We start from the raw sequence: 25,375 nt of genomic DNA on the forward strand, positions 1-25,375 counted from the left end.
GCTCTTGATATTCATACAGGAGGTTCTCTTTTTCTCCAAAGGTCTCTTTAATTTTCCTATAGGAGGCACCTATCTTACCCGTAGCAATATATGATTCCACTTCCTTAAATTTGTCTTTCAGCCATTCCTGCTTAGCCTTTTTGCACTTACTGTTGATATCATTTTTTAGATGTTTTTATTCCCTTTCACCTACCTCATTTATTGCGTTTATATATTTTCTCCTTTCATCAATTAAATTCAAATTCTCTTGAGTTAGCCAAGGATTTCTACTAGCCCTTGTCTTTTTTACCTACTTGATCCTCTCCTGCCTTCACTGTTTCATCTCTCAAAGCTACCCATTCTTCTTGTACTGTATGCCTTTCCCCTGTTCTTGTCAGTTGTTCCCTAATGCTTCCTTTGGAACTATCTGCAACCTCCAGTTCTCTCAATTTTTCCAGGTCCCATCTCCTTAAATTCCCACCTTTTTACAGTTTCTTCAGTTTTAACCTGCAGTTTATAATAATAAATTGTGGTCAGAGTGCACATCTGCCGTAGGAAATGTCTTGCAATTTAAAATCTGGTTCCAAAATCTTACCATTATATTATCAGTCTGAAACCTTCCAGTGTCTCCAGGTCTCTTCCACCTATACAACTTTCTTTCATGATTCTTAAACCACCTGTTAGCTGTTATTAAGTAATGCTCTGTGCGAAATTCTACCAGACGGCTTCGTCTTTTGTTCCTTTCCCTCAGTCTGCATTCACCTACTTCTATTCTGTCTCTTCCTTTTCCTTCTGTCGAATTCCACTCCTCTCTGACTATTAAGTTTTTGTCTCCCTTTACTGCCTGGATAATCTTTTACCTCATCATACATTTCCTCTGTCTTCTCCTCATCCACAGATATAGTTGTCATATAAACTTGTTCCACTGTGTTGGGCGTGAGTTTCTTGTCTAACTGGGCTACAATAATGTGTTCACTACAGCTTACCTGTGTTCCTATTTTGTTATTCATTATTAAACCTGCACATGCGTTGCCCCTATTTCATTTTGTATTTATAACCCTGTATTTACCTGACCAGAAGCCCTGTTTCTCCAGCCACCAATCTTTACTAATTCCCACTATATCTGGCTTTAACCTTTCCATTTCTATTTTTAAATTTTCTAACCTGCCTGCCCGATTAAGGGATTTGATATTCCCCACTCCCATCTGTAGAACACCAGTTTCATTTCTCCTGATAACGACATCCTGAGTAGTCGCCGTCTGGAGATCTGAATGGGGGACTATTTTCCTCTGGAATATTTTACCCAAGAGGGTGCCATCACTATTTAACCATTTAACCTGCATGCCCTCAGGAAAAATTATGGCTGTAGGTTTCCCCTTGCTTTCAGCCATTTGCAGTACCAGTACAGCAAGGCTGTTTTGGCTGATGTTAAAGGGCCAGACCAGTCAGTCATCCAGACTGCTGCTCCTAAAACTACTGAAAAGGTTGCAGCCCCTCTTCTGGAACCACATGTTCATCTGGCCTCTCAACAGATACCCCTTCATTGTGGTCGCACCTATGGCATGGCTAACTGTATCGCTGAGGCGTGCAAGCCTCCCCACCAACAGCAAGGTCCATGGTTACATGGGGAATGGGACACACACACACACACACACACACACACACACACACACACACACACACAGTTCACTTTCATTCAACAATGTCATATGGAATCATGTTGTAGGCTAACTCATCTTTAAGAGAGTATTCATTGCTCAAAACCTTGCTGTAAGAGTTATTCATGGTGCTCACCCACGATCATCTTGAAGACATCTGTTTAAGGAATTGGGTATTTTGACTGATGCTGCATAGTATATTTATTCCCTAATGAAATTTGTTGTAGATAATGCTTTGCAGTTCAAAAGGAACAAGGATGTACGTAATTGAAATTCCAGAAGAAAAAATGTGCATCCACATACATACTCAAGCTACCATGTGGTGCATGGCGGAGGGTACACTAGTCACTTCCTTTCCCCTTTCCACTAGCAAATAGAGGGAGGGGAAAAAGCCTGTCTACAAGCCACCATATGAACCCTAGTTATTTGTAGATTATCTTCATGATGGTTGTGCAAAATGTATGTTGGCAGCAGTAGACATTCTGCAGTGAGCTTCATATGCTGGTTTTCTAAATTTTCTCAATAGTGTTCCTTGAAGAGAGTGTTGCCTTCCCTCCAAAGATTCCCTTTTGAGTTCCCGAACATCTCCATAACACTTGTGTGTTGTTTGAACCTGTTGGTAGTGAATCTAGCAGCACGCCTCTGAATTGCTTTTATGTCTCGTTTTATTCCAATCTGGTATGGATCTCAAAAACTCTAGCAGCACTCAAGACTATGTCACACTAGCATCCTATAATTGCTCTTCTTTACAGTGAACCACACTTTCAAATTATTCTCCCAGTAAATCAAAGTCAACTATTGCCATCCCTACCACACTCCTCACATGCTTGTACCATTTCATATCGCTTTGCAACTTTATGCCCAGATATTTAAACAATGTGACTGTGTCACTACTAATACTGTATCCGAACATTATGGGTTTGTTTTCCTTACTCATCTGCGTTAACTTACATTTTTCTACTTTTTAAAACTAGCTGCCATTCATTACACCAATGAGAAATTTTGTCCAAGTCATTTTGCATCCTCCTATAGTTACTCAACTTAGACACCTTTCTGTACACCACAGCATCAGCAGCAAACAACCGCAGATTGCTGCCTACCCTGTTCGCCAGTTCATTTATATACCGAGGATGAAAGCAATCCTATCACACTTCTTTGGGCACTTCTGGCGATACCCTTGTCTCTGATGCGCACTTGGCATCAAGGACAATATACTTGATCCTATTATTTTTAAAGTCTTAGTCACTCACATACCTGGGAACCTATTTCATATGCAAGTACCTCCATTGAGTCTGTAGTGGGGCATGGTATCAAATGCTTTCTGGAGATCTAGAAATGTGAATTCTACCTGTTGCCATTCATTGCTCCAAATTAAGATTGTCTTTACCACAAAAAAGGGTGCATTTTTTATCACATACCTAGTGATGTAAAAGGTTTGATAGACAGCAAAGTTAAATCTGTTACTATAGATTATCCTTCTTGAGCTGACTGCAATGGTGTTCCTTCACATAATCTGCTCCTTCCCTTCCTGCTAGCAGTGGTTGGTGTCGACAGACTTCATTTTACATCTGCACTTGGCAGTTTTTGGCAGTCTTCAGTATTTCCTGCGCTGTACGATTTACAACTGACTTTCTTAACTTTGTTTCATTCTGCACTGCCACAGTGTTTTCCTGTTCATTAAAAGCTGCTGTGGAAGATGACTATGCAAACATATGTATTAGCAAGATTAAAGTTGAAAACAAACTAAAAATGTATCTTCCGAATAAAGTCTATTCCCTAGAATTATTTCTGTTTTTATCTGTAAAAGGTTGTCAGTGAGTAGTAGTAGGTCACATCTGTATTTAAAAGCCACCCTTGTAAATGGCCAGTGTGTGACCGTATTTACAAATGTATATTTAAAATGATTCATTCCACGTTGTTATGATTAATCATACTAATAATCCATGGAACATGAAACTGACAAATTTTCTACTACTTTTAGTGTCTCATTTCCTAATATTATTCCCTCAGCATAAATCAATTTGCTTTGACTATTGTCTTTTTCAAGACACTGCCCATTGCATTCAACTGCTCTTAGAAGTCCTTAGCCATCTCTGATGGAATTAACATGTCACTTCCAAACTGCAGCAAAATTTTTGTTTCTTTTCCCTGAACTTTAATTCCATTTCAAAACTCACTCAGTGTAAGGACTGAATAATGTCAGGGATAGGCTACAACCCTGTCTTCACTCCCTTCCCAGCTACTGCATCACTTTCATGTCCTAAGACACTTTACAGTGGCCACCTCGTTTCTGTACAATATATGTATAACCTTTCAGTTTCTGTACTTTATCCTTCCTGACTTCAAAATTTCAAAGAGTGTAGTCCAGTGGACATTGTCAAAAGCTTTCTCTACAAATATACAAATGTAGGTTTGCCTATCTTCCAAAATAAGTCATAGGGTCTGTATTGCTGTACATGTTACTACATTTCTGTAGAACCCAAACTGATGTTGATGACGACTGGCCTCTACCAATTTCTCCATTCTTCTGTAAATAATTCAAGTCAATATTTTGCAACCGTGACTTTAGCCGATAGTTCAGTTGTATTGACACCTGTCAGCACCTGCAATCTTTGGAACTGGAAGTACTACATTCTTTCTGAAGTCTGAGTGTGTTCACTTGTCTCATATCTCGATAGAAAAGTTTTAATGTCATCTACACCAGGTGTTTTGGGTGCTCTTTAAAATCCTCCTCACAGTATTGTATCTCTTGTCTCATCTTCACCCACTTCTCTTTCTGTATTGTTGTCCCCAAGTTTGTTTGTCATTGCTTTGACACTTGACCTGACCTGATGAGCTTTTTTCGGCCTTGGATAATCCATTGTGAAGATTGAACATTGGTCTCAACATCATAAATGTCACCAGTTATGATTCTCATAAGGAACATCTCATTCTTATTTGTGCAATTGGGATGCACAGTTTCATTGGCGTTCCTGACATGAGCATTGTTGGTGTATGTCAGAGGGCATCCTGAATGAGGGTCAACTTTAACTTCTGTCCAGCCATTTTTAAACTGTGTGAACCAGTCGTAACACTAAATACTGCTTAAGCACTCATCACTGTAGGCTTCCTGCATCATTTAGTGTGTAAAGGTTTTCTTGAGTTTATCACAAAATTTAATGTAGACGCGCTGCTCCTCGAACTCTGCCATCTCGAAATTTGCAAACTGTGACACACAACATTATACTCAATACAGCACTGAACAGTAACTAAAAGACATAAAACAATAAAACTTTCACATTAATCACAGGTGCAAAATTACAAATGTTCCAGAATTTTTTGAACAGACCTTGCACATTAGATTTGCTGTTCTACATCTAAATGGATTCCACAAGCCATCATACAGTGCATGGCAGAGGGTACGCTGTAGCACTATTTGTCATTTCCTTTCCTGTTCCACTTGCAAATAGTTCGGGAAAAATAACTACCTATATGCCTCCATATGAGCCCTAATCTCTTGTATCTTATATTTGTGGTTCTTACGTGCAATATATGTTGGCAGCAGTAGAATCGGGAAATTGGCTTCAAATGCCGGTTCTCTGAATTTTCTCAATAGTGTTTTTCAAAAAGAACGTCGCCTTCCCTCCAGCGATTCCCATTTGAGCTCCCGAAGCATCTCCGTAACAGTTAATTGTTGTTCGAACCTACTGGTGCCAAATCTAGCAGCCCGCCTCTGAATTGCTTCGATGTTTTCCTTCAGCCCGACCTGGTATGGATCCCAGACACTTGAGCAGTACTCAAGAATATGTCGCACCAGTGTCCCATATGCAATCTCCTTTACAGCTGAACCACTCTTTCCTAAAATTATCCCAATAAATCAAAGTCAGCCATTTGGCTTCCCTACCACAGTTCTCACATGCTTGTTCCACCTTGTATCACTTTGTAACATTACGCACAGATGTTTAATCGACTTGACTGCGTCAAGCAGGACACTAGTAATACTGTATCCGAACATCTCACTCCTCCATGGTGCATTCCTGTTCAAAGTAGCTTGCCTGCATTACTATTTTATTATGTATTAGACCCACTTCTACAATTTTTTTCTGAATTTGTGTTGCAAAAACTTGGCCAGGAGTCCTGTTCTTCTTACAACAACATTCCACTAAGTCCCATTTTATCTCATTTCAGCCTCTTTATTTCTTTTTTTTAATTCCATAATCTACCTACCTGATTAAGGGACCTAACATTTTACGCTTCAACCTGAAGTATGCCAGTCTTGCTTTTCCTGATGATGTCTCCCCTGAGTAGTTCCCACCCAGAGATCTGAATGGGGAACTGTTTTATATCCAGAATATTTTTCCCAAGAGGATACTATCATCATTAAGCCACACACTAGAGGTGCTGGCTCCCAGGGAACAAAACACAATATGGCTGTAGCTTCCCGTACTTTCAGCCATTCACAGTACGAGCATAGCAAGGTCATGTTGGTAAATAGCAAAAGGTCAGATTAGTCAGTCATCCAGACTGTTGCCATTGCAATTACTGAAAGGGCTGAAAACAAAAGGACTGCTTGACTGCCTTCAGGAACCACTGGTCAATCTGTCCTATCCCCAGCTACCCCTTCTTTGTGAGTTCAGTATGATTATTATCTTAGTTGTTGAGGCATGCAAGCCACCATACCTCAGCAAGATCTGTGGTTCATGGTTGGGTCACTAGCTATAATAATTGCAGATGTTTTCTCAGACCAATCTTCATTTATGCACTCACAGCTAAGTGTTTAATTATCAAAATGACCGATGGAATGATGTTATCAGTCTGCCACTGGCTGTGATAGCTAATCCATCCTAAACTATTTAACTGCTGATTTAGACATAATGTATGCATTGACAAAGCTTTTACATCTGTGCTATTTGTAATTCTCCAGAAGGTATACATGCAGTTTTCAGACTTTTGGTCAGTTTGATTCAAGCCACTGAAGGTGATAGGACTACTTTCACAGTGGCTGGCTGGTTGACACTGTTGTCAATTGTATTTTTGAGATGACATTTTCGCTAGGTATGAGGTACACAGCCATTTTAAAGTGATTTTCAAGTGCTTAGGTGATATAAGATATTTGGCACATTGGCTGTTCCATTTTAGCCTAACACATGCAATAGGGTGCTTCAAAACAACTTGATAGTATTTGCATACCAAAAATGCTGGTGGAATCAATTATCGTACCTCAGGCAATCATGTAGTGAAAATTTAATAATTTCATAAACGTGATTCAATGGAGTTTTGATGTGTTTAATGCAGTGATGGTTCTGAAGTCTCTCCTCTCATGGGTGAAAATGTTTATACCACATTATGAAGTGTTTGGGGGGGGGGGATATCAAATTCTTAGTAGTTGTTGAAAACTTAGCAAGAATGTTGTGAACAAATGATTAAAACTCTGCCTCCATCAAGACAAGCCTGTGAAGATGTTGAATAATGCACCTGCATTTCTAACTGCTTTCAAAACTGATTGCTTTTATAACAAACTGCAAGCTTTTTAGGTCTACAACTTCAGCTTGAGATACAATAACTGGTTGAAAAAGAACAATGTTATTACTAAGAGGCTTACTGGCTTAGTTTGGTTTACAGCAGTTTTAATATTGGATGCTTTGAGGTGTCCATTGATGGTAGAATAGAAAGTCCACTTAATGTGGTAGAATGCAGCAGTACCTGCTTAAACTTTGACCACTAGAGTGGTAGTCTCTTGGACACTGATTTCAGTATCTTGTATAGCCTCCTCTCAGTACTATACATACATGAATTCGCATGCAGAGATGGTCATTGATATGCATAATATTAACTTGGAGAGATGCTATTATGTGTTACTTGCCTGATGCTGCAACTGTTAAAAGAATGCTGCTAGTAATGCAGGCTGATTTTTGGGGGTCTGTGGATAGATCTGGTCAGGGAAATGAAAATCTTGGCGAGCTTGTTGCATAATGTGGAAATGTGTAAAAAGACACAATGGAAGCTCTGATTGAAATGTGCTGGATGACCATTTGTATTTGATTGAATACCAGAAGTGTACACTCATTTTATGTTCTGGCTCCACTAATCATGGTGCAAACATAAATCATTGTCTAAGTCACTATGATGTTTCCTACATTCTGGTCAACATCGTACTAAGAAGCAACCACCACATCCAACAAGGTGGAATCTGTTCCTGCTTTATGATGGTCATACCCCAGCTGTATCATTTGCTAAATCAGAGGAGTATAGTAGGGTGATGTGTAAGAGGCAGGATGGTGAGTGAGACCAATGTTCATAGCTTGCCATTCAGCAAATGGTTTTTGATGGTCCAGGTGCATGCAATGCATACGGCATTGTGTGCACCTTGCAGCCAGCGTTGGCTGATCATCTGATGTGGCTGTTCAGATATGAATATTTATGATGCTTCCATCTGGAACAGAGGTGCAGCAAGTGCAGGTTCCTTGACTTTACAGAAACAGTATTGATGTGCAGCATGACACTCAACATATAACATGTTGGGTAATTCTAAGGAAGGCTCCATAGTCTCCCACAAACCCTTAATCTGTCCCTTCAGAAGTTCAGTTTATTGTACAAGTTGAGGTTGTCAATCCAGTTCTGGCATGTTTACAATGTAACTAAGAGAATATGATCCTCAAAACAGCAGATGATTTTTCAGAATGTAAAGTATGGTTGTATGGGTTTGCATGTTCGTGCTAAATATATGGTTCTTATTTCGTCTTCACGTAACTGCTTCAGATCATTGCCTTTACTACCCCACGTCAATGAAAATTTGATTCCTAGAGCAAAGCTGTAGATGATGTTCATTTTTAATTTCCCAGGTGTATAGGCTTCTGTTACTTTATTTTTCCCTGTTTCAAATAAATTAATGTGATGACCATTTTGTTTTTCTGTTTTTTACTGTAGATTCACTGTCGTCGTCATCAACATTGTCTTCACTCAAACTGAACCTGGATTATGATACAGAATCTCTGCGGGCAGAACTGAAAGAGAGAAACTGTATTCCAGGGCCAATTACCAAAACAACAAAGAGATTGTATTTAAAGAAACTTGTTAAACTGAAGAAAACTGGTGAATTTTGTAACCCTGGGCAAAGAAATATTGGTAAGTTAATTTTATCTTTAGCTATAATATACAGATTTAGGAAATGCTCACATTGTCATTACTTGCAGAAGTTAGGACTAATTTCTGATCTTTTTGGTATATCTGAATTGTTAATCTAAGGAGTATAGGTAACAACTCACCAAAATACTTGTGAAGAAATATACCCATGTTTGGGACATAAGACTAAATGAACCTTCAGATGTTCTAAAATGCTTGACTGAGACTAAAGATAAAGTTGGAATTATTTTAATAGATATTGATTAGTGGAAAACATACTACTAGAAATGCCTTACTTTATACAATCAAACTTATGGAAACAGTTGGTCCAGAAACCCATATTGTGGAGAAATATGAAACGATAAACTCTTAGCCAGTTAGTGGCATTACAGACTGAGAGAAAGTGGGAAATCCTCTGAACCTGGCATCTTTAACATTGAACTAATAAAAGCTGCATCATGTAAATTATTTGAGATCCTACCCAAAATATTTGTAAATTGCTTAAGGAAGGGGGAGGGGGGGTCGGAGATAAGGTAATAGAATATTGGGGGAAAGAAAACAGATATCATATGATTAATAAAATGGGATGCTATTCTGACTAAGAATTGTCAAGGGATAAATGTTAAACATAAGGCCGTAGCGAGTAGAGAAGAAAGTGTGCCGATTCCCCCAGTTAATCGGTTCCACCGTGCGATGTTAGTTGCTCTGCTTGTGACCCAAGGAAGTGCACCTTCACTGCGTTTACATGCGACACATCTTCCAAAAGGTGAAAACTGAATTTTGGAAACAGTTTTTCACTGTCTTGTTTACATGTTAAGGTCAGAAGCCGATTTGTAGCCCAGTTAAATATGGCGTATGGTAAACAGCTGATCCAGCTTCTGATCCAGTCGACACAATTGTTATTTCTCTTAAATTAAATGTTTACAGGTAGGCAGTTTCATGCTCGATAATATTTCTGCTTCTCCCTCACTGCACAATAAATCCATATTAACCAAATATTCTGAAAACAGACATAACTTGACAACTGAAGCATGTTTCAAATCCAGTTGCATTTACATGTGAGAGAGATTCGATTGCAGAATTGGAAAACCAGCAACTAGAAGCGGATTTCCAGAATCAGATTTGAGGTGTTTTCATGACCACCCAGAGGCGGTATTGTGAAATTGCTTTACAAAATCCGGTTTTGGGAGCACCACATAAAAGGCATGCTTATTGCTGGAGTCGCAACAGGTGAACATGATACATGAACAGAATCATTTCATAACAAAATGAAAAAATGTGGATTTAGTTACCATACGTCAGAGAATGTAAATTGCCGACTGGTTTAGGTTAGTTCCAGCCATACTTTGACATATCTTGAGGACTTTGTGTGATGAATAATCAGTTCAGATTTCATTGACTTGCTACCATCTAATCTTGTAGCATATTTTCCCCTCAAGAAGATTGTGCCATTGCATTGCATTGGCCACTGAGTTACTGAACAATGCAGAGCTAATGTTTCTTTCTGTTTTTTATGCTACCATTTTGTAGACATCACTAGACCTATTTATTCAGTTGACTGTCATCAGAAGTGAATGAAATAATTCTTGTTCTGGATAGCTCAAGCTGGATAATCACTTGAATTGGTGTCTGTGACACATCGTCACCAGGAGCTGTGTTGCAACTTACATATACTGTGAAAGTTGAATCAAATTACAGAGTGGAAGAGCATGATTTGAAGGTTTACTCTTACAATTGTCTGAAGTGTATTTCTCTGCATTAATGGAATCAGAATTTCAGCCGAGCATAACTGAACTGCAGGTCTTGCTGGAACTTATTTTCTTGAAAAATCAGCATAACTATGCATTTATTTTCCTCTTGTAATAATTCCTAATTGCTTCCACAGTATGTGTATTAATTCTTAATTCCATATGTCTATTTGAGACTATCTAGTAAATTTAGGAGTTGTTTCCTAACAAGTGTGGACAATCAATGCAGCAAACAATGTCTTTATTATTTGGGTGACTTATTTTCTAAAAGTAGAATGTCAAAAAGAAACACGTGATCATATTGAATTCTTTGTTATTTATCGGTTACCATTTCTTTCTTGTGGTGTCAGCTATGCTGATTACCGAGTTTAGAATTATATAGGTAGTAGAGGGTCTCATTTGAGTAATCTTGCACTTTTAATCTAGAAGTTGCTTTTGCAGTGGATTTATTTTTGTCATTCACTGACCTCAGTTTATTATGTAATTACACAAGTTTGTTTCTTACATTTCAGTGTTCTTTTTACTGAAACTACTGTTGCATCTGGCATTTATTCATTCTGTATATTTTCCTCGACTGAAGAAACAATGGCATACATCACAACTTTTTCTGGTTTACAATATTCTGGACTGCAACTTCTCTTCTGCGAGTGTTTCTCTGGGAATTTTCTTTTTTGTTATGTTTTAAACAGATGTTACAGTAAACAGCGAAATAATCAGGGTACAACTCGGGCTTTTAGAGACAATCTTTTTGTCTTGGAATTTCTGCTTGTTTAATGCTGATGCTAAAATATCCTTTTTTGTAGTAAGTTCCTCTATGAAACATGATCCATACAGTAATCAGTTTTGGGTCATATCTCTGTAGTTTGGAGGAACTGTTCAGTGATTTTAAAAATTCTACTCCCTTTTTTGGATTTCTGAAATGTATTTGCCTTTACTTTCCCTATAACTGGATCAATACACTGGAACTAACAGGTGGGCTATTTCTTCCCTTTTCTTGTTTAAATATGAGTAAACAGAAATCCTACCACCATTTTATAACAGCAGACTGCAACTATTCAAAGTCCCTCACACAACACGGTAAGCAAACCCACACAAAATACACATTCCTATTCTGAAATGCACCAAGTTGAGTCTCAAGCGTTAGTGCTGCTTGTAGTGTGGGGCATGCTGCCTTCCCTATACTACCTAATGCTAAGGTGCAGCGAGTTGGCACACTTCCTTGTCTGTTCACTATGGTATGGGAGCTAGATGGTGCTGTATTGATAGTAGTTAGAACACACAACCTTGTAGGAAAAAGTTATCAGAGACATGATTGCACAGTTCGATTTTAGTTGATGTGCTGAAAGTGTGACATGGTTCCACAAGGTATTCTGTGAAAATGTATGAGGAGGAGTATGTTCAAGGTTTGCAGAAGATTTAGAATTTTTAACTTGTGCTGCAATAGTGCTGTAAAAATAAATAAAATGCTATCTTTTTAATTTCTGGTAACAGAAGAATTGAGGCAAGTCAGTTTGGATTCCACCCTGTTCAAAATGTATGTAGATGAAGTGCTGGGAATTTGCACTGAAAGTGTAGCAAAAATGTAGTTTTAAATGCACTGTCATTTAGCAATGACTAGGTTAGCATAGCATCAGACAGGGTTGTCAGTGAAATTGTTCCTAAATCCTGGAGAAGTATTAGGAATAGGACGTTACAATATGCTTGGATGTATAAGTAGAAATATTAATTTGCCAAGGCAGACCAACATTAAGACTAATAAACTTGCTATTAGTCGACCATGTACTTTGCTCCTGGGAGTTAGTGCACTTCAGTCAGCTTATTGTGAGAAAGCACCTAATCGGTGTTGATGGTGTATGCGCAACTAACCTGAAAGCATGTCAGTGTGATGAAGTTTTCCTTGGTTACCACTGTATTTTGTTTACTGTAACATAACCGTATGTTTCTGATAACATCTTCTCAGTATCCTTCTGTTTGGTCCAATAGCAATTTCTTTAATTTGTCTGAAACCACCAGAGCCTTCTGTGATTCATTTATGTGGAAAATTTGTGTTTTTAGCAAGCTTGTTAACTTTCTTTTTTCTCTGTAGCTATTAATTATCTGCACCTATCTTGAGTTCAAACACTAATGGATTTTGTTGGTTGTTCTGGATCCATTGTCTCATAGTCCTCTTAGATTTCTCATGACTAGTTGTCAAGAAGTCCTGTTTTATGGCAGCTGCAAGATATGAAGGAAATGAGATGATTTTCTTCATTCTACTGGCAACTGGTACAACCTCTCAGAAGACTGTACAGTTTCATTGGGGAGAATTCTCCAAACCCCTTTGTGTCACTTTTTTTTATTTAGGCAAGTTTGATTAATTTTCTTTCAGTTTTGAGGAACACATCAGTATTCTTGTTTTTAATTTTATTAACAAGAATATCTGGACACTGATGAGGTTAAAAGTATGCCTTCTTTTCATTTTATTGGTTCTATTTATCCGTATTATATCGCGTGCACACACGCATGCAGTGTATTTGTCCTAAGAGTTGTCAGATGTATTTTCTCTGCTCTTTCACAGATATTTGCAATCTGGTTTTTTTGGTGTCTAGGTAGAGTCAGGCTAAACAAATACTGTTCAGCCTTTCTTTGACGTGATGTCCAGTGTCGACAAAAAGCAGGGGGTTTTCCCATTACAAACGGGTATTTTTAAAGTGGAATTTTACGTTCCTATTTGATAAAGTGGTTGCAAATTAATCTGGTGTGATATTTATTGTATTGATATGTATTAAAGACAACAGTAAAACAAGAATAACCAGTATCTTAACAGTGACAGCATCACCCTGGCGCGCACTGACTGCTACAACCATGCAGCAGCACTGCTCAGTCACTGCTGGTGCACTGGTTATTCTTAATATTTTACTGTCTCTGTTAATACATATCAATGAAACTAATATTGCACTAGACTAATTTGGAGCTGCCATATCGAATAACACACAAAATTCCTCCTTAAACATTATTTTGTTTATAACAAAAACAAACTGATGCTTTCTGTCAACACTGGACATTACATGGAGAATGTCATGAGTGGTGTTTGTTTGGAATGTCTCCAGCTACACATTGCAAAAATGAATTTGCAAATATCTGCCGAAACAGCAGAGAAAAATTGCCCAACCATTCTTAGGGCGGCCCCTCAGGTTGGATATCAATGTAACTTCATGCACTTGCACACCATCAGTAGGTGAGTGATTAGGGTTACAATTATCTGAGACTGATAGAACAACCACTAGAGTGCATTAGTATTGTTTGTTTTTAGTGTTGTTAGGCCCGGTAGGGTATATAAGGGGGGTGAAGAGTGTCCGATGTTGAGTAATTACTATTAAGGCCATGGAAATGCCACATATGTGAGATGATATCAACAAATGAGAGAGTTTGAAAGAGGCCTCATCATAGGTCTCCATTTGGTAGGCAGGTCGAATCTTGCCGTGTCCGGATTAGTGGGTTATTGAGATGTGATAGTGGCCTACTGTTGGACTGCATGGTAGCATGAGGTGTGCTCCTCGTCAAAGATCGGGTTGAGCATGTCTGACCATCACAATGTAGGATCACTATACTGTACACCAAGCACATTATAACCCCTTAACATCTCTGCTTGCCATCTGAGAGCAAGTAGTGGACTCCCTACAATGTTGTTGCTGCTAACACAACACTAAAAGTGACTGCATTTGAAGAGGTGCTTTAGCCGGCCGGAGTGGCTGAGCGGTTCTAGGCGCTACAGTCTGGAACCGTGCGACCGCAGGTTCGAATCCTGCCTCGGGCGTGGATGTGTGTGATGTCCTTAGGTTAGTTAGGTTTAAATAGTTCTTAGTTCTAGGGGACTGATGACCACAGCAGTTAAATCCCATAGTGCTCAGAGCCATTTGAAGAGGTGCTTTAACTGGGAAATGCGGACTGCTAATAAATGGCGTCACATTGTGATCGGTGATGAATTGCAGTTTTGCACTACGTCAGATGAATGTCGGTGAGTATAGTGACTATCTCGAAAGCAGTCCCATTCTTCCAGTGGTTTCAAGAGGCACAATGGTATTACCCCTGGAATCAAGGTGTCGGTGCCCATGGGGTATGACTTCAGGTTATGCTTGTGGTCATAGAGGGAACTCTGACAGCACAGTGGTATGTCGCAGACATGCTGCAGCCTCATGCGTCACTTCTCATGGAGCAGTGCTGTGGTAGCAATTTTCAACAGGAAAAGGTTTGTTCGCACACAGCACATCTCTTTGTGAACTGTTTCTATGCTGTTGAGATACTCTCGTGGCCAGCAAGATCACCAGGTCTGTCGCTGACATAATGTGAGAGACCGACGTGGACTAAAGCTCCATTCCATTGTCGCTATCCACAGTATCAAGGACTAATTAAAACAGTTTTGGTCCAGCTTGCCTCAGGAGAGGATATAGGTGTTTTGACACTTTCCCAGCTGAATTAGTGTGTCCATCCAGTACAGAGGGGGAGGGGGTGGGAGGTAAAAGTTCATACTGATAAGTGGGCTTATACTGCCAGGTTCTTTTTTAATTTGATTCAATTCTGTAATCACTGAAATAAAATTGCTTACCTCTTAGCCTGTGAAGTTCCCTTTCCTCCTTCCCTTAGGGGTGATTCACTTTTTTGTCAGACAGTGTATATTTTGTTTACTTATTCTTCCACATCACTAGTTCTTATCAACCTCCAAACCAGTGCAGACATTTGTCTGGCTTGTGGCAATATAGATGCGTTGTCACAGCATTTAAGTTGTGCGCAGGTAGTAGGTTTGCAGACTTCATCATTGAAGAGTGTGGATGTGTTAAGTGTTGTATTCATGGGTAATGACATTTTCTGAGGTTTATATTGGAGACATAAATGTGTTGGAGCCTGACCAAGTGGGTAGAGTGGAAAGAAATGCATTTGTTTACCATAATTAAATTCAGAGTTTTAGTGTGTAAGTACAAAAATATAATTGGGCGTATAGCAGACGGTTGCATGTGAAGAGTTCAGTCATATATCTTAGAAAAAATAATCACCATTTTATGCTAACATTAAAAGATGGAAACTTCCTTGTACCATATTCCTGTTAAACTATCAAATTTCTTTTTAAATATCTGCCAAAAGTTTTGTAGTAATCTCGTGTTTGTTTTTCTTAGTATTTCCTTCTATCTCCTCTAATATTATTTTGAAGTGTTTGTGTTGCTAACTTTAGAGAGTTAATGATTTATTTCTACGTATATTACATTACTACGTATATTACATTACATCGCATTAATACTTGCACGTATAGGTACGTAAGATTCCGTAGCACAAGAAGCATGGATTACTAAACTAGTTGAAAATCAGAGAGTAACAAAACACTCAGAACTGTGTATGTCATGGAGTATTTATGTACACTGCAACTGTACTTAACATCATGGTGGGGTGCTCTACATGACTCGCCACCCCACCACTCCCCCCTCCCTCCCAGTTTAAACAATATCTGAGGTGGAATCTGATGTGACGTCCTGCTTGCGCTCTCACTGTTTTCTGGAGACCAGATATTTTATTATTGAATTTGGTGGTATTAGCTTTTCGTGGGGACACCTCACTTGGCGTTACCATGCCTGTTTGCCTGTTGGTTGTCATATCTTGTTGGCATCCTGTTGGACCTGTGTATTTTCAGGTACTGCATCTTTATCTTTGGTGGTCATGGGGCTGGCTGTCTTCATGGCGTCTTGTCTATCATAGAAGGCAGTTTTGAATCTTTCAGTGGGTTGTAGGCACACCTCTGGTATCTATCTTAAGTGTTGCTGCTTCTACCAAGCACTTCAGATGGCCTTTTGTTTGGTGGTTGCAGTGGCTTGCGTACTGTGTCATTTTGTACGAATACATGGTTGCAGCTGGACAGGACTTTAAATATGAACAGGTGTTTGTCAGCTATGCTCTCTAATTGTCACCAGATTAGCAGATGTGCGATTATAGTTTGAGGACCAATTCTGACACATCAACCGCATCATCTGTCACATTATGCATGAATTCTCCTGGTAGGTTCAGTGTTTGTCCATACACTTATTCAGCTGCTGTAGCCTTCAGGTTGCTCTTAACTGACGTATGGAAACAAAGGTGCACAGTGGGTAATATCTCCACCCAATTTTGTGTAGCTGACACTGAAAGGCTCTTTTCAGTTGCCAATGCCGACTTTCTGCTGTTCCATTTGCCACCAGATGATAAGCAGTGGTACGAATACACTTAGTGCCCAGCAAATTGGCCAATGCCTTGAATAGGTAAGCCTCAGATTGGCGTCCTTGATCTGTTGCATCCGTACCAGTACACCAAAGCGAGCAGTTCACCCACAGAAAAATGTTTGTGCTACCTTCTCGGCTGTAATGTCTTTCATAGGCAAAGCTTCAGGCTATCTTGAAAATCAATCCATGGCCATGAGGTGGTCGCTGCAGCCTTCTGATATTGGGAGGGGTCCCACAGTGGCTGTATGAACATGTTCAAAGTGTTGACTTGGTGCAGAAATGTGCCTAATGATGCTTTGACGTGCCAAGTGGTCTTATTTTTCCGGCACTTCATTCAGTTTCTGACAAATGCCTTACAGTCTACATCCATTCCTGGCCAGACAAATCTCTGTTTGACTAATTTCGCTGTGTCCCGGACCCCGGGATGATGCAGGTTGTACACCGATGCAATTGCATGTGATCGAAACTGGTGAGGTATGAATGGTTGTACTTTTGTGCCAGACACATCACAGTACAATTCAACATTTGTTTTTGGTACAATAATGCGTTATAACTTCAATCCTGCTGGGTTATCCAATAATGTGCGTATGTCATCATTGTGCTGTTGGGATTGAGGTAGGACCTCATAATCAATTGCACTGGTTATAGCTTAAACATGTGAGTGTGCCTGCTGGCATATTTGACTTTCCTTGCACATAGAGTGTGAGAGTCATAAACTGGCTAATATATTCAAAATGTCGAAGTTTTCTAGGTGATACTTTCTTTGGTTTCATATTGAAAGCACATGTCAGTTGTTAATGGTCCCTGTATATTGTAAAGTGTCAGCCTCCTAACGAGTGCTTGTACATCCTAACCACAGCATATGTGGCATACATCTTCTTGTGGAACTAGCGTTGACACACTCGCAGATGGATACATTTCCACTAATCTGTCTGCTATCTCTGTTAGTGCTTTCAAATCACCAGTGCAAACTGTTAAAATTTTCTGTGTCTCGGAAGGTAGATGTGACAACCAGACGTTTCGTAGGACATCGTCACTGACTGTATTACTTAGCAACATCCTTAGACATTGTAAAAGCTGTGTGGGGTTGCAATCGCCTAGTTCCTCCACTCGTAGTTTTTGCAATCACTTTGCCTCGAGTGGGATAGGCATGTCACAAAAGTGTTTTTGGTAGACTCATATCGTTCGGTGTTAGAGAGCAGCTAGGATGTCTTGCACCTCGGCAGCTGAATCTTCATTTAGTGCTGCACAACATAGCTGTATTTGGTTTCATCTGTGATAACATGGACTGGCTTTCCAGTTGGGTGAACCTTGATACAAGGTTATGCTGCCAGAAATGTGTGGGTTTGATGGTGATTCTGCTGATCTTGCTGCGGCAGCTGGCTGTACATTTATCGTTCAGTCTTTCATTTCAAGCATGAAAATAAATGCAACTCAGCTGGCGCAGAAGAAATGAGCCTGTGTGTTGCGATGTGATTTGGCGTGATGGTGTCAGCAGGATTGTAGTGACATAATATCACGTTGGCATCACCAAAGTAGATGATTTACTTTACAGAGTTAATGATTTATTTCCACTATTACGTTAAATTAATACTCACATGTATAGGTACATCAGATTCCCTAGTACATGAAACATGGAATACTAAACTAGTTGAAAGTCAAAGAATAATACAACACGCAGAATTGTACATGTCACCGAGTATTTATCCACACGGCCACTGCACTTGTCGTCATGGTGTGATGCCCTAGATTTGTTTTGTTTCCCTTATGATTTTATGAGCTAATTATTAGCTACAAATTTGATTCTTCTGACTCTTGGGCTTTGATGGTTGATCCAAATTTAGTGTCTTCTCTCTATACACTGCATACCAGTCTACATCGGTATGTATTAACACTTACGGGCCAGAAGGGAAAACTTACTTTAGAAATGGATTTATGTTGGAGAAGTAATATCTCAATGCCATGTCCATGAGAAACATTAAAGGAGGTAGATAGTAGTGTGCGTGTGTGCGTGCATCCGCTCTCGTTAATGTATATAATATACACTAAGAACTTAACAAATTATGATCATATGCTTCATAAACTTTTGTATAAGATTACTGCTAAAATAAAATTTGGTGAGTGAAGCTTTGCAGTGACTGAATTAACAGTAATGGAGAAATATGTACATTGTTATTTCTGTATTGCAACCTCCATTTCCTACAGCCTACTTGGATCATGTTTTCTCTGTCAAAACAATTAAAATATGTTGTTGTTTTAAGAAGGGTTCATATTTACATAACATAATGCTGTTTTATCTCTCTGCCTCCTGTGCCTTACCTGAAGGGGGAGGATGCATGTTGCATAATGTAAGTACTGCAGTTCGTTCGAATTCCATGGTGCTATAGACCACTAAGTTTAGATTTCTTATTATTGCTCACTTTTTCATTTCCTCTTAAAACAAATCTTGAGTATTAATACTCCAGAATCATGTCGCCTCCAACTTGAAGCCTATGTGAATTTGCCAACCCATGGGACTTGTATTGTGGCCCTGTGCTCAGGTACAGATTTAGTAGGCTGGAATATTGGTCCAGTACAATGTAGTAACCACAAGCAATGTAAAATTATATTTCTCTTTTATTTGTCTGCTTTGTCGTCGGTGATAATTGTCAGTTTATCATGATCTAATCCAGCAAAAAATGTAGAGCTTCTACCACTATAGGTACAACTATACTAATGATTTCAGACATGTTATTGAGTTAAATTTTCCAGGGAAAATGATCACTTCGCAGTTTGCCACAGTAATTTAGATAATTCTGCTGCAATTTTCAACTAAAGCAATGATTCATTTATCAATTTTTTGTCACACATTAAGAAATATTGCAGACAAATATCCAGAGATGACTTAAGAGGCCATTTGAGTCCAATGGAAGAAGCAAGTGTTGCTTAATAAGAAGTGTAGTCTTCATAGAAATTGCTATGCATTATGTTAATGTATCACTTAACTCCCATGTTCAAAGAAAATTGACTTAATTCTTCCACATGTTCAGTTCTTCAGCATGTGTGTTTTTAGCCTTACAGCTGGTGTTAATTTATTTAATTATTGTATTGATAACACTTCCCAAATGCCCAGTAGCGAAGAATATGATTTTCGGTAGCTGGACTGCTCACTGACTTGGTAATGTGAACTTTCACAAAAGGAACAACTTACACAACCATTACAAAGATCTTATAGTGAAGTCAAAAAGTGCTGCAAAAATACATACTATGTACTTAGTGTAATCCCTTGATAACACCTGTTACTGATTCTGGATATTTTTAACAAATGCCATTAATCTAGTTTGAGGAAATCAGTAAAATGCAACTGACACTTCACTGACTATTGTGTGTAATTGTGTAAGAGAGAACACTTCAACAATATATGATTTCAATGCTGTCACAAGTACCTGATTGTCAAGTAAATCCCTGGTTTTATTTTTTACATGGGGATTTTTATTTCCATTATAATAATGAGAAATAGAACATAAGGGGAGAAAATTTCAGGCAGGATCAAAATTTGGTTAATTCTCAGATACATTAATTACATAAAAGAACTGTCAGTTTAAATAATCCCTTTGTAAATGAGTGTAGTTTAAAAAATATAACTAAAATTTGTTTGATAGCAATGTTGCAAGAGTTTAATTAATATTTCCTATGCAGAATACAGTCCAGAGCTTGAGTGCACCTTGAAGACAATGGAGTGGGTGAATGGTCTTGCTGCCTATATCAAGTTGGAACAAGAAGTAGCTACTCAATTTTCAAATCCTAGTTGTGAAAGAAGATGGCGAGGTGGTATAACGAAATCAGCATTCTGTTATCTCTTACTTGATCCAAGAGTAACCAAAAATCTTCCATGTAGGACACAAACATTGCAACCTCTCCAGATCTGGCAAACGTTTCTGTCATCTGTCTTTTATATTGGCAAAGGTGTGCGAAATAGGCCATATTCTCATCTGTATCAGGCAGCTTCTTTATGGAAAACAAAATCTAAGTCTTCAGACAAGAAGGTACAATACATTTTAGATATCTGGAGTGAAGGGTTTGGAGTTGTATGTCTTCATGTGTTCCAAAATCTTATACCTGTTGAGGCCCACACTCGTGAGGCAGCTATGATAGAAGCTATGGGTTTGAAGGCATTGAAAAATGTTCGGCACAGTGAGTATTATGGAACTGCTGCAACTTGGAATTCAAAGCAGCGACGAAAATTAGGTGTTTATCTTCTCTACAGAGCATTGCTGGTTTTTTTGAGCGAAGGGGAGAGGCAACTTGGACCAGAAAACTTATAGTACTTAAATAATGTCCTATTTGGAGCTTGACATGCCTGTGTAATTACAAGAAAATTATGCATGGGTTAAAGTTAATTTTAAATACCTATGGAGAGCAGTGTTACTGATAAGAGAAATAAAGAGGCTGAAATTATCAGTGTAACTCATAATTTTTATATCTGCACTTCCACCACATTTATGTTCAGATTTAATGAAATATCTCTCTTCAAACCCTGCTATATTTAAAATTGTCTCATTTTCTTTCATACCACACCAAACAAAGTTTTGGCATGGATAAGGCTCTAGACTCTTAACTCAGAAAGAACAGGTGTCAAATTCCTGTTTGATTAGTCACAGGTTTTTGTTGTTTTTCTTAAATCACTTCAGGTGAATGCCGGGATCCGTCCTTTGTAATGACCACAGTTGACTTTTGTACCCAACTTGTAGGTTCAGTTTGTGCTCCGTCACTAATAATCTTGTCATGGTAGTCATCAAACATCATTCTATTTTTGTTTAATGCCTTACTGTGCTGAAATTATGAGGCAACTCGACAATACCAATGCTTAATTATCTTCATGCTGCCTGTTGCACATCTTATTTTAAAATCACAAACTTCTACATTTCTATTTTACTTTCCTCAGAGAACCAGAAATTCCATCTTGGATTTCCTTTGGCTTTCTATTTGTAGTGTTCTTTTCCCTTGTGCCTCTCTACTACTCAGCACTTCCTTTCCATATTTTTGTGTATTTTTTACCACTGTGGAATTTAGGCAAAAATAAAAACTCATAGTAATTGTATATCGCCTAGAACATGTTCTGTGCAAAAAATAAGAGTTTTTTTTATGTATGCCACCATGAAAGCAATATCCTTTAAACTGTTGGCCAGTATGGAACATAGTTTGTCAGTCTACTATGGCAGTGATTATATGTTTAAATGACAGATGTACCTGTTAGGAGTAAGCACTTGGAAATGACACATTGCCAAAATCAGCTGTTTTTGTGAAGTGAAAGACTGAGCATAATATAGCCAAAGCAGAAAATGTAATTTTCTTGTACAATTATTGATAAGAGTGTATATGAATGGCAGTTCAGTTCAAGGTTCTGTGATAGTGCACACAGGCACTGACTGAAGTTCTTTGAAGTCGTATGCCTACATAGAATAAGACATATATACACCATTTGCAGTTATAATATAGGATGTAAAAGTAGTAGTATTATAAATATGTCCCCACCGATTACATTAAAATATTTTCTATGGTGTGTATAAAAAAGTTTATTGGTTACTGTATTGAAAAGTTTTTTAATTTTTTTAAGTGACTTGTTGTTTGTAACTTAACAACCATTTTGATACATTTTTGTGTATTAGATATAATTTGTATTGTATATAATGATTATTTATGACATGATGTATAATTATGTTGAAGTGCATACTTAACTTTCATAGTTTCTTGCTCTCTACTATTTACATATTGTTAAGTATCTGCTTCTAACTGAGCCATTATTTCCATTGTCAGACAAATAAGTGGTATGTTGTTCTTAAAGTCTCTTACTCATGCCAGATCATGAATGCTACCTATTCTAGTCAGATTGTGTTCATTATATTGTCAATGTTGACGAATAAAATGATTTTTTTTCTTTGTAGTTTTCATTTTTCTGTCCCCCTCTTTCCAGTTCCAGTTTTACTGCTACCTCATCACCTCTTCCCCCCTTTATCATGCCTCCCTTTATCATGTAATGGTGATGAGAAATGAAAGGAGTGGAATACAACTGGGCTGTAAGAACGAAATAGATGCAGACTGTCGATGGGAAATGAGAGTACTTGACATTGAAGTGCTACTCAAACCATTTCTCACAAAGAAGGCATCAGATTTGAAAGTGTGAACAATTTACTGATGTGATTCCTTGGCGTTGGAGCAATACCTCTAGCAGAAAACTTATTACGGGTAGCATTTACTTACTGTGGGTGTTAAGTTCACTCATGTGAAATGGGCCAGTAAGGTGTCAGACTGTGTGGCTTTCTGCTTACAGCAAATAATATATGTGCAGTCTGGCAACACTAAATACACTAAGAAAATTCAGTCATTTCATTTGAAGTGAATCATTTGTTTAGAGGGGGAAGAGAGCTGAACTAAACTCAGTACTTGGTTTGCATATTGATTGCAACTACGAGGAAGTCATGGGCCCGAGAATGTTTAACGATGTCTGGGAAAGAAAGTGCGGTGTTAGTCGTTCTCGATAATTTGAAAAGCCAAAATAAAATGGGCACATTTTGAAGTGCCGTGAAATACGTATTTGAAGGCAGTCTGGCATCAACTAGTAGATTGTCTTTGAGTTAATTGCACGAGGGGCAGGGTGTTGTGCAGTTGTTCATTTTATATGTATGTTACAGATAATAGTAGAAGACTGCCTGGCATTCATGCTGAGCCATTAGAAGACATACAGCCACACATACCAGCTCCAAAGACAAGTGGCTAACACAGGTTTACAGATCTCTCTCAAGAAAACGATATGTGAGGAACATAAAGGCAGCTTCTAGATGGATAAAATTAGGATGAAAAATGCACCCACACTTGCTATGACTATAAATTAAGTGAACTGTCAACCCAGACTAATGGAAACTAATGTGGTCATGTGACTAGGTACAGCCACATCCCACTATAAAGTAATGCACAGTTACCTCTCAGCACAAACTGCGGACTGTGGAATATACCTTTGTCGACAGCCATGACAGCTTGCTGTTAACTCAGTAAATTCATTGATGATTGAGGTAGCTCTGACACTGCTAAATAAAATTTTAACAGAAGCAAAATGTAGAAGTTGAGTAAATCAGTGTGACTTGACAGAAGGAACATGAGTCAAACTGAAGTACCCACCCAGAAGAAGGAAAGGGCACGCAGTAAATATCCCATTGACGATATGTTAATAGGCACCAGTTTTAGTGATACTATGAAAAATATGACAAAATACAAATTTTGCAGAACCATCACATTTATCTCGTAGAATAAGGGCGGCAAAGAAACTGAGTGGTTTTTCTTTTCAAGAGGATTTGATTTTAAGAGGGACCAGAATGAGTAATCATGTGTGAGTGGGAATACAGTCATCTTTGACAGTGGTCTGGAGGTTTGGATGGCACAGTTGTTTACTGTGGGCATCACATACATTCATGTTTAGTGCTTGATGAGGCTGCAAGGCAATACATATCCGCACTAAACAGATGTGCCACTAGTCTGCCTCTGTCGTGTTCAGCCACTTTGATGGCTGTCTTGATTCGCCAACCTGTTCCTGATTTTAAAAACTACATTTATCACAGCCAAATAACCACTCAGGTTCAGATTTAAAGTATAATAATACACGAAATTGTAAGTTTTACATATTGTGGTTTGGACAGTCATTTGTTGTTCGTGGTAGAGAGTTCTGTATGGTGACGTTAGCATATTTGATGACACAGTTTACACTTGCACATTGCATTTGGTTCGTGTGTTGTTGCAAATAAGGTGGTACAAACCATGGACTGCCATTCACGTGGTCATGTACCTCATCTTAAAGTTTTCCTTTTTCCATGTTCAATCATGCCGCCTATGCTGTAAAATTCTGGAGATATGTGTTCCCTGTTTTCCTTCAATATTTTTAGTAGACGTTCCGGAGTGCTGGTGTTGGGTAGCATAGTTTGTCCGTAGGCCTTCAGTGGAAGAGGATTCCCTTAGCAGCAGTTATACGAGACTCAAATGTGTTGTTTTGGACACTCTGATTACGTTCTTTATGTAGGTCACCTGCACTCTTCCTAGTGTCATCAAATTTTTTACTGTGAGATGTGGTCCAATGATTTCTATGCTGAACATCAGTATTGGTGAGATATTGGCTCTGAATAGGGCCACTGCAGTCTCTGGCTGAGGGATCCAAAGTGTTCTGTTTCATGGATAGCCATTATTGCCTGCATTGCTTTCTCTGTTACATGTTTTGTGAAAGATTTTTCACTTGTTTGTATCGTGACCCCTTGGTTCTTGAAGTCTGGTACGATTTTCAGTTTTCTCTCCCGTATGAAGATCTCAGCCGATGCAAGCGCACTTCTGAGCACCATCATTTCTGGTTTTACCACGTTTATTTCAAAGCATTGTTTCATGCACCAGTCCTCCATATTGTTTATTGTTTTTGTAGCTTTGCGGTGTCCTCTGATCCTATTACAATATAGTCTGCTTGCGCATATGAGATTACACCCTCTGTTTGGGGTGTTCTTACAATTTCTTCAGCTGCAAATGTAAGTAACAGAGAATTCAGTGGGTTCGCCTCAAATACTCTGTTTGTTTGGAGTATCGGCTCTGGTAGGAAGAGGTCATCTGAGATCCTTATTTTGTACCATCACAGTATTGCTCTTATAATTCGTGTCCA

The 25,375-nt window shown here is 38.6% G+C and overlaps 1 protein-coding gene across 1 annotated transcript in view; it reads left to right on the top strand.

The window, feature by feature from the left end:
- Nucleotides 1-22,597, top strand: part of LOC126190990 (ankyrin repeat domain-containing protein 12-like) — a 115,230-nt gene extending 92,633 nt beyond the window's left edge. The window contains exons 6-7 of the mRNA XM_049931666.1: nucleotides 8,544-8,741; nucleotides 20,386-22,597. Of these exons, the coding sequence (XP_049787623.1) occupies nucleotides 8,544-8,741; nucleotides 20,386-21,011 (824 nt within the window). The 3' untranslated portion in view covers nucleotides 21,012-22,597. The remainder of the gene's footprint in view (nucleotides 1-8,543; nucleotides 8,742-20,385) is intronic.
- Nucleotides 22,598-25,375: the final 2,778 nt, after the last annotated feature.

This window comes from Schistocerca cancellata, chromosome 6, assembly GCF_023864275.1.
Source record: "Schistocerca cancellata isolate TAMUIC-IGC-003103 chromosome 6, iqSchCanc2.1, whole genome shotgun sequence".
Taxonomy (NCBI): Eukaryota; Metazoa; Arthropoda; class Insecta; order Orthoptera; family Acrididae; genus Schistocerca; species Schistocerca cancellata.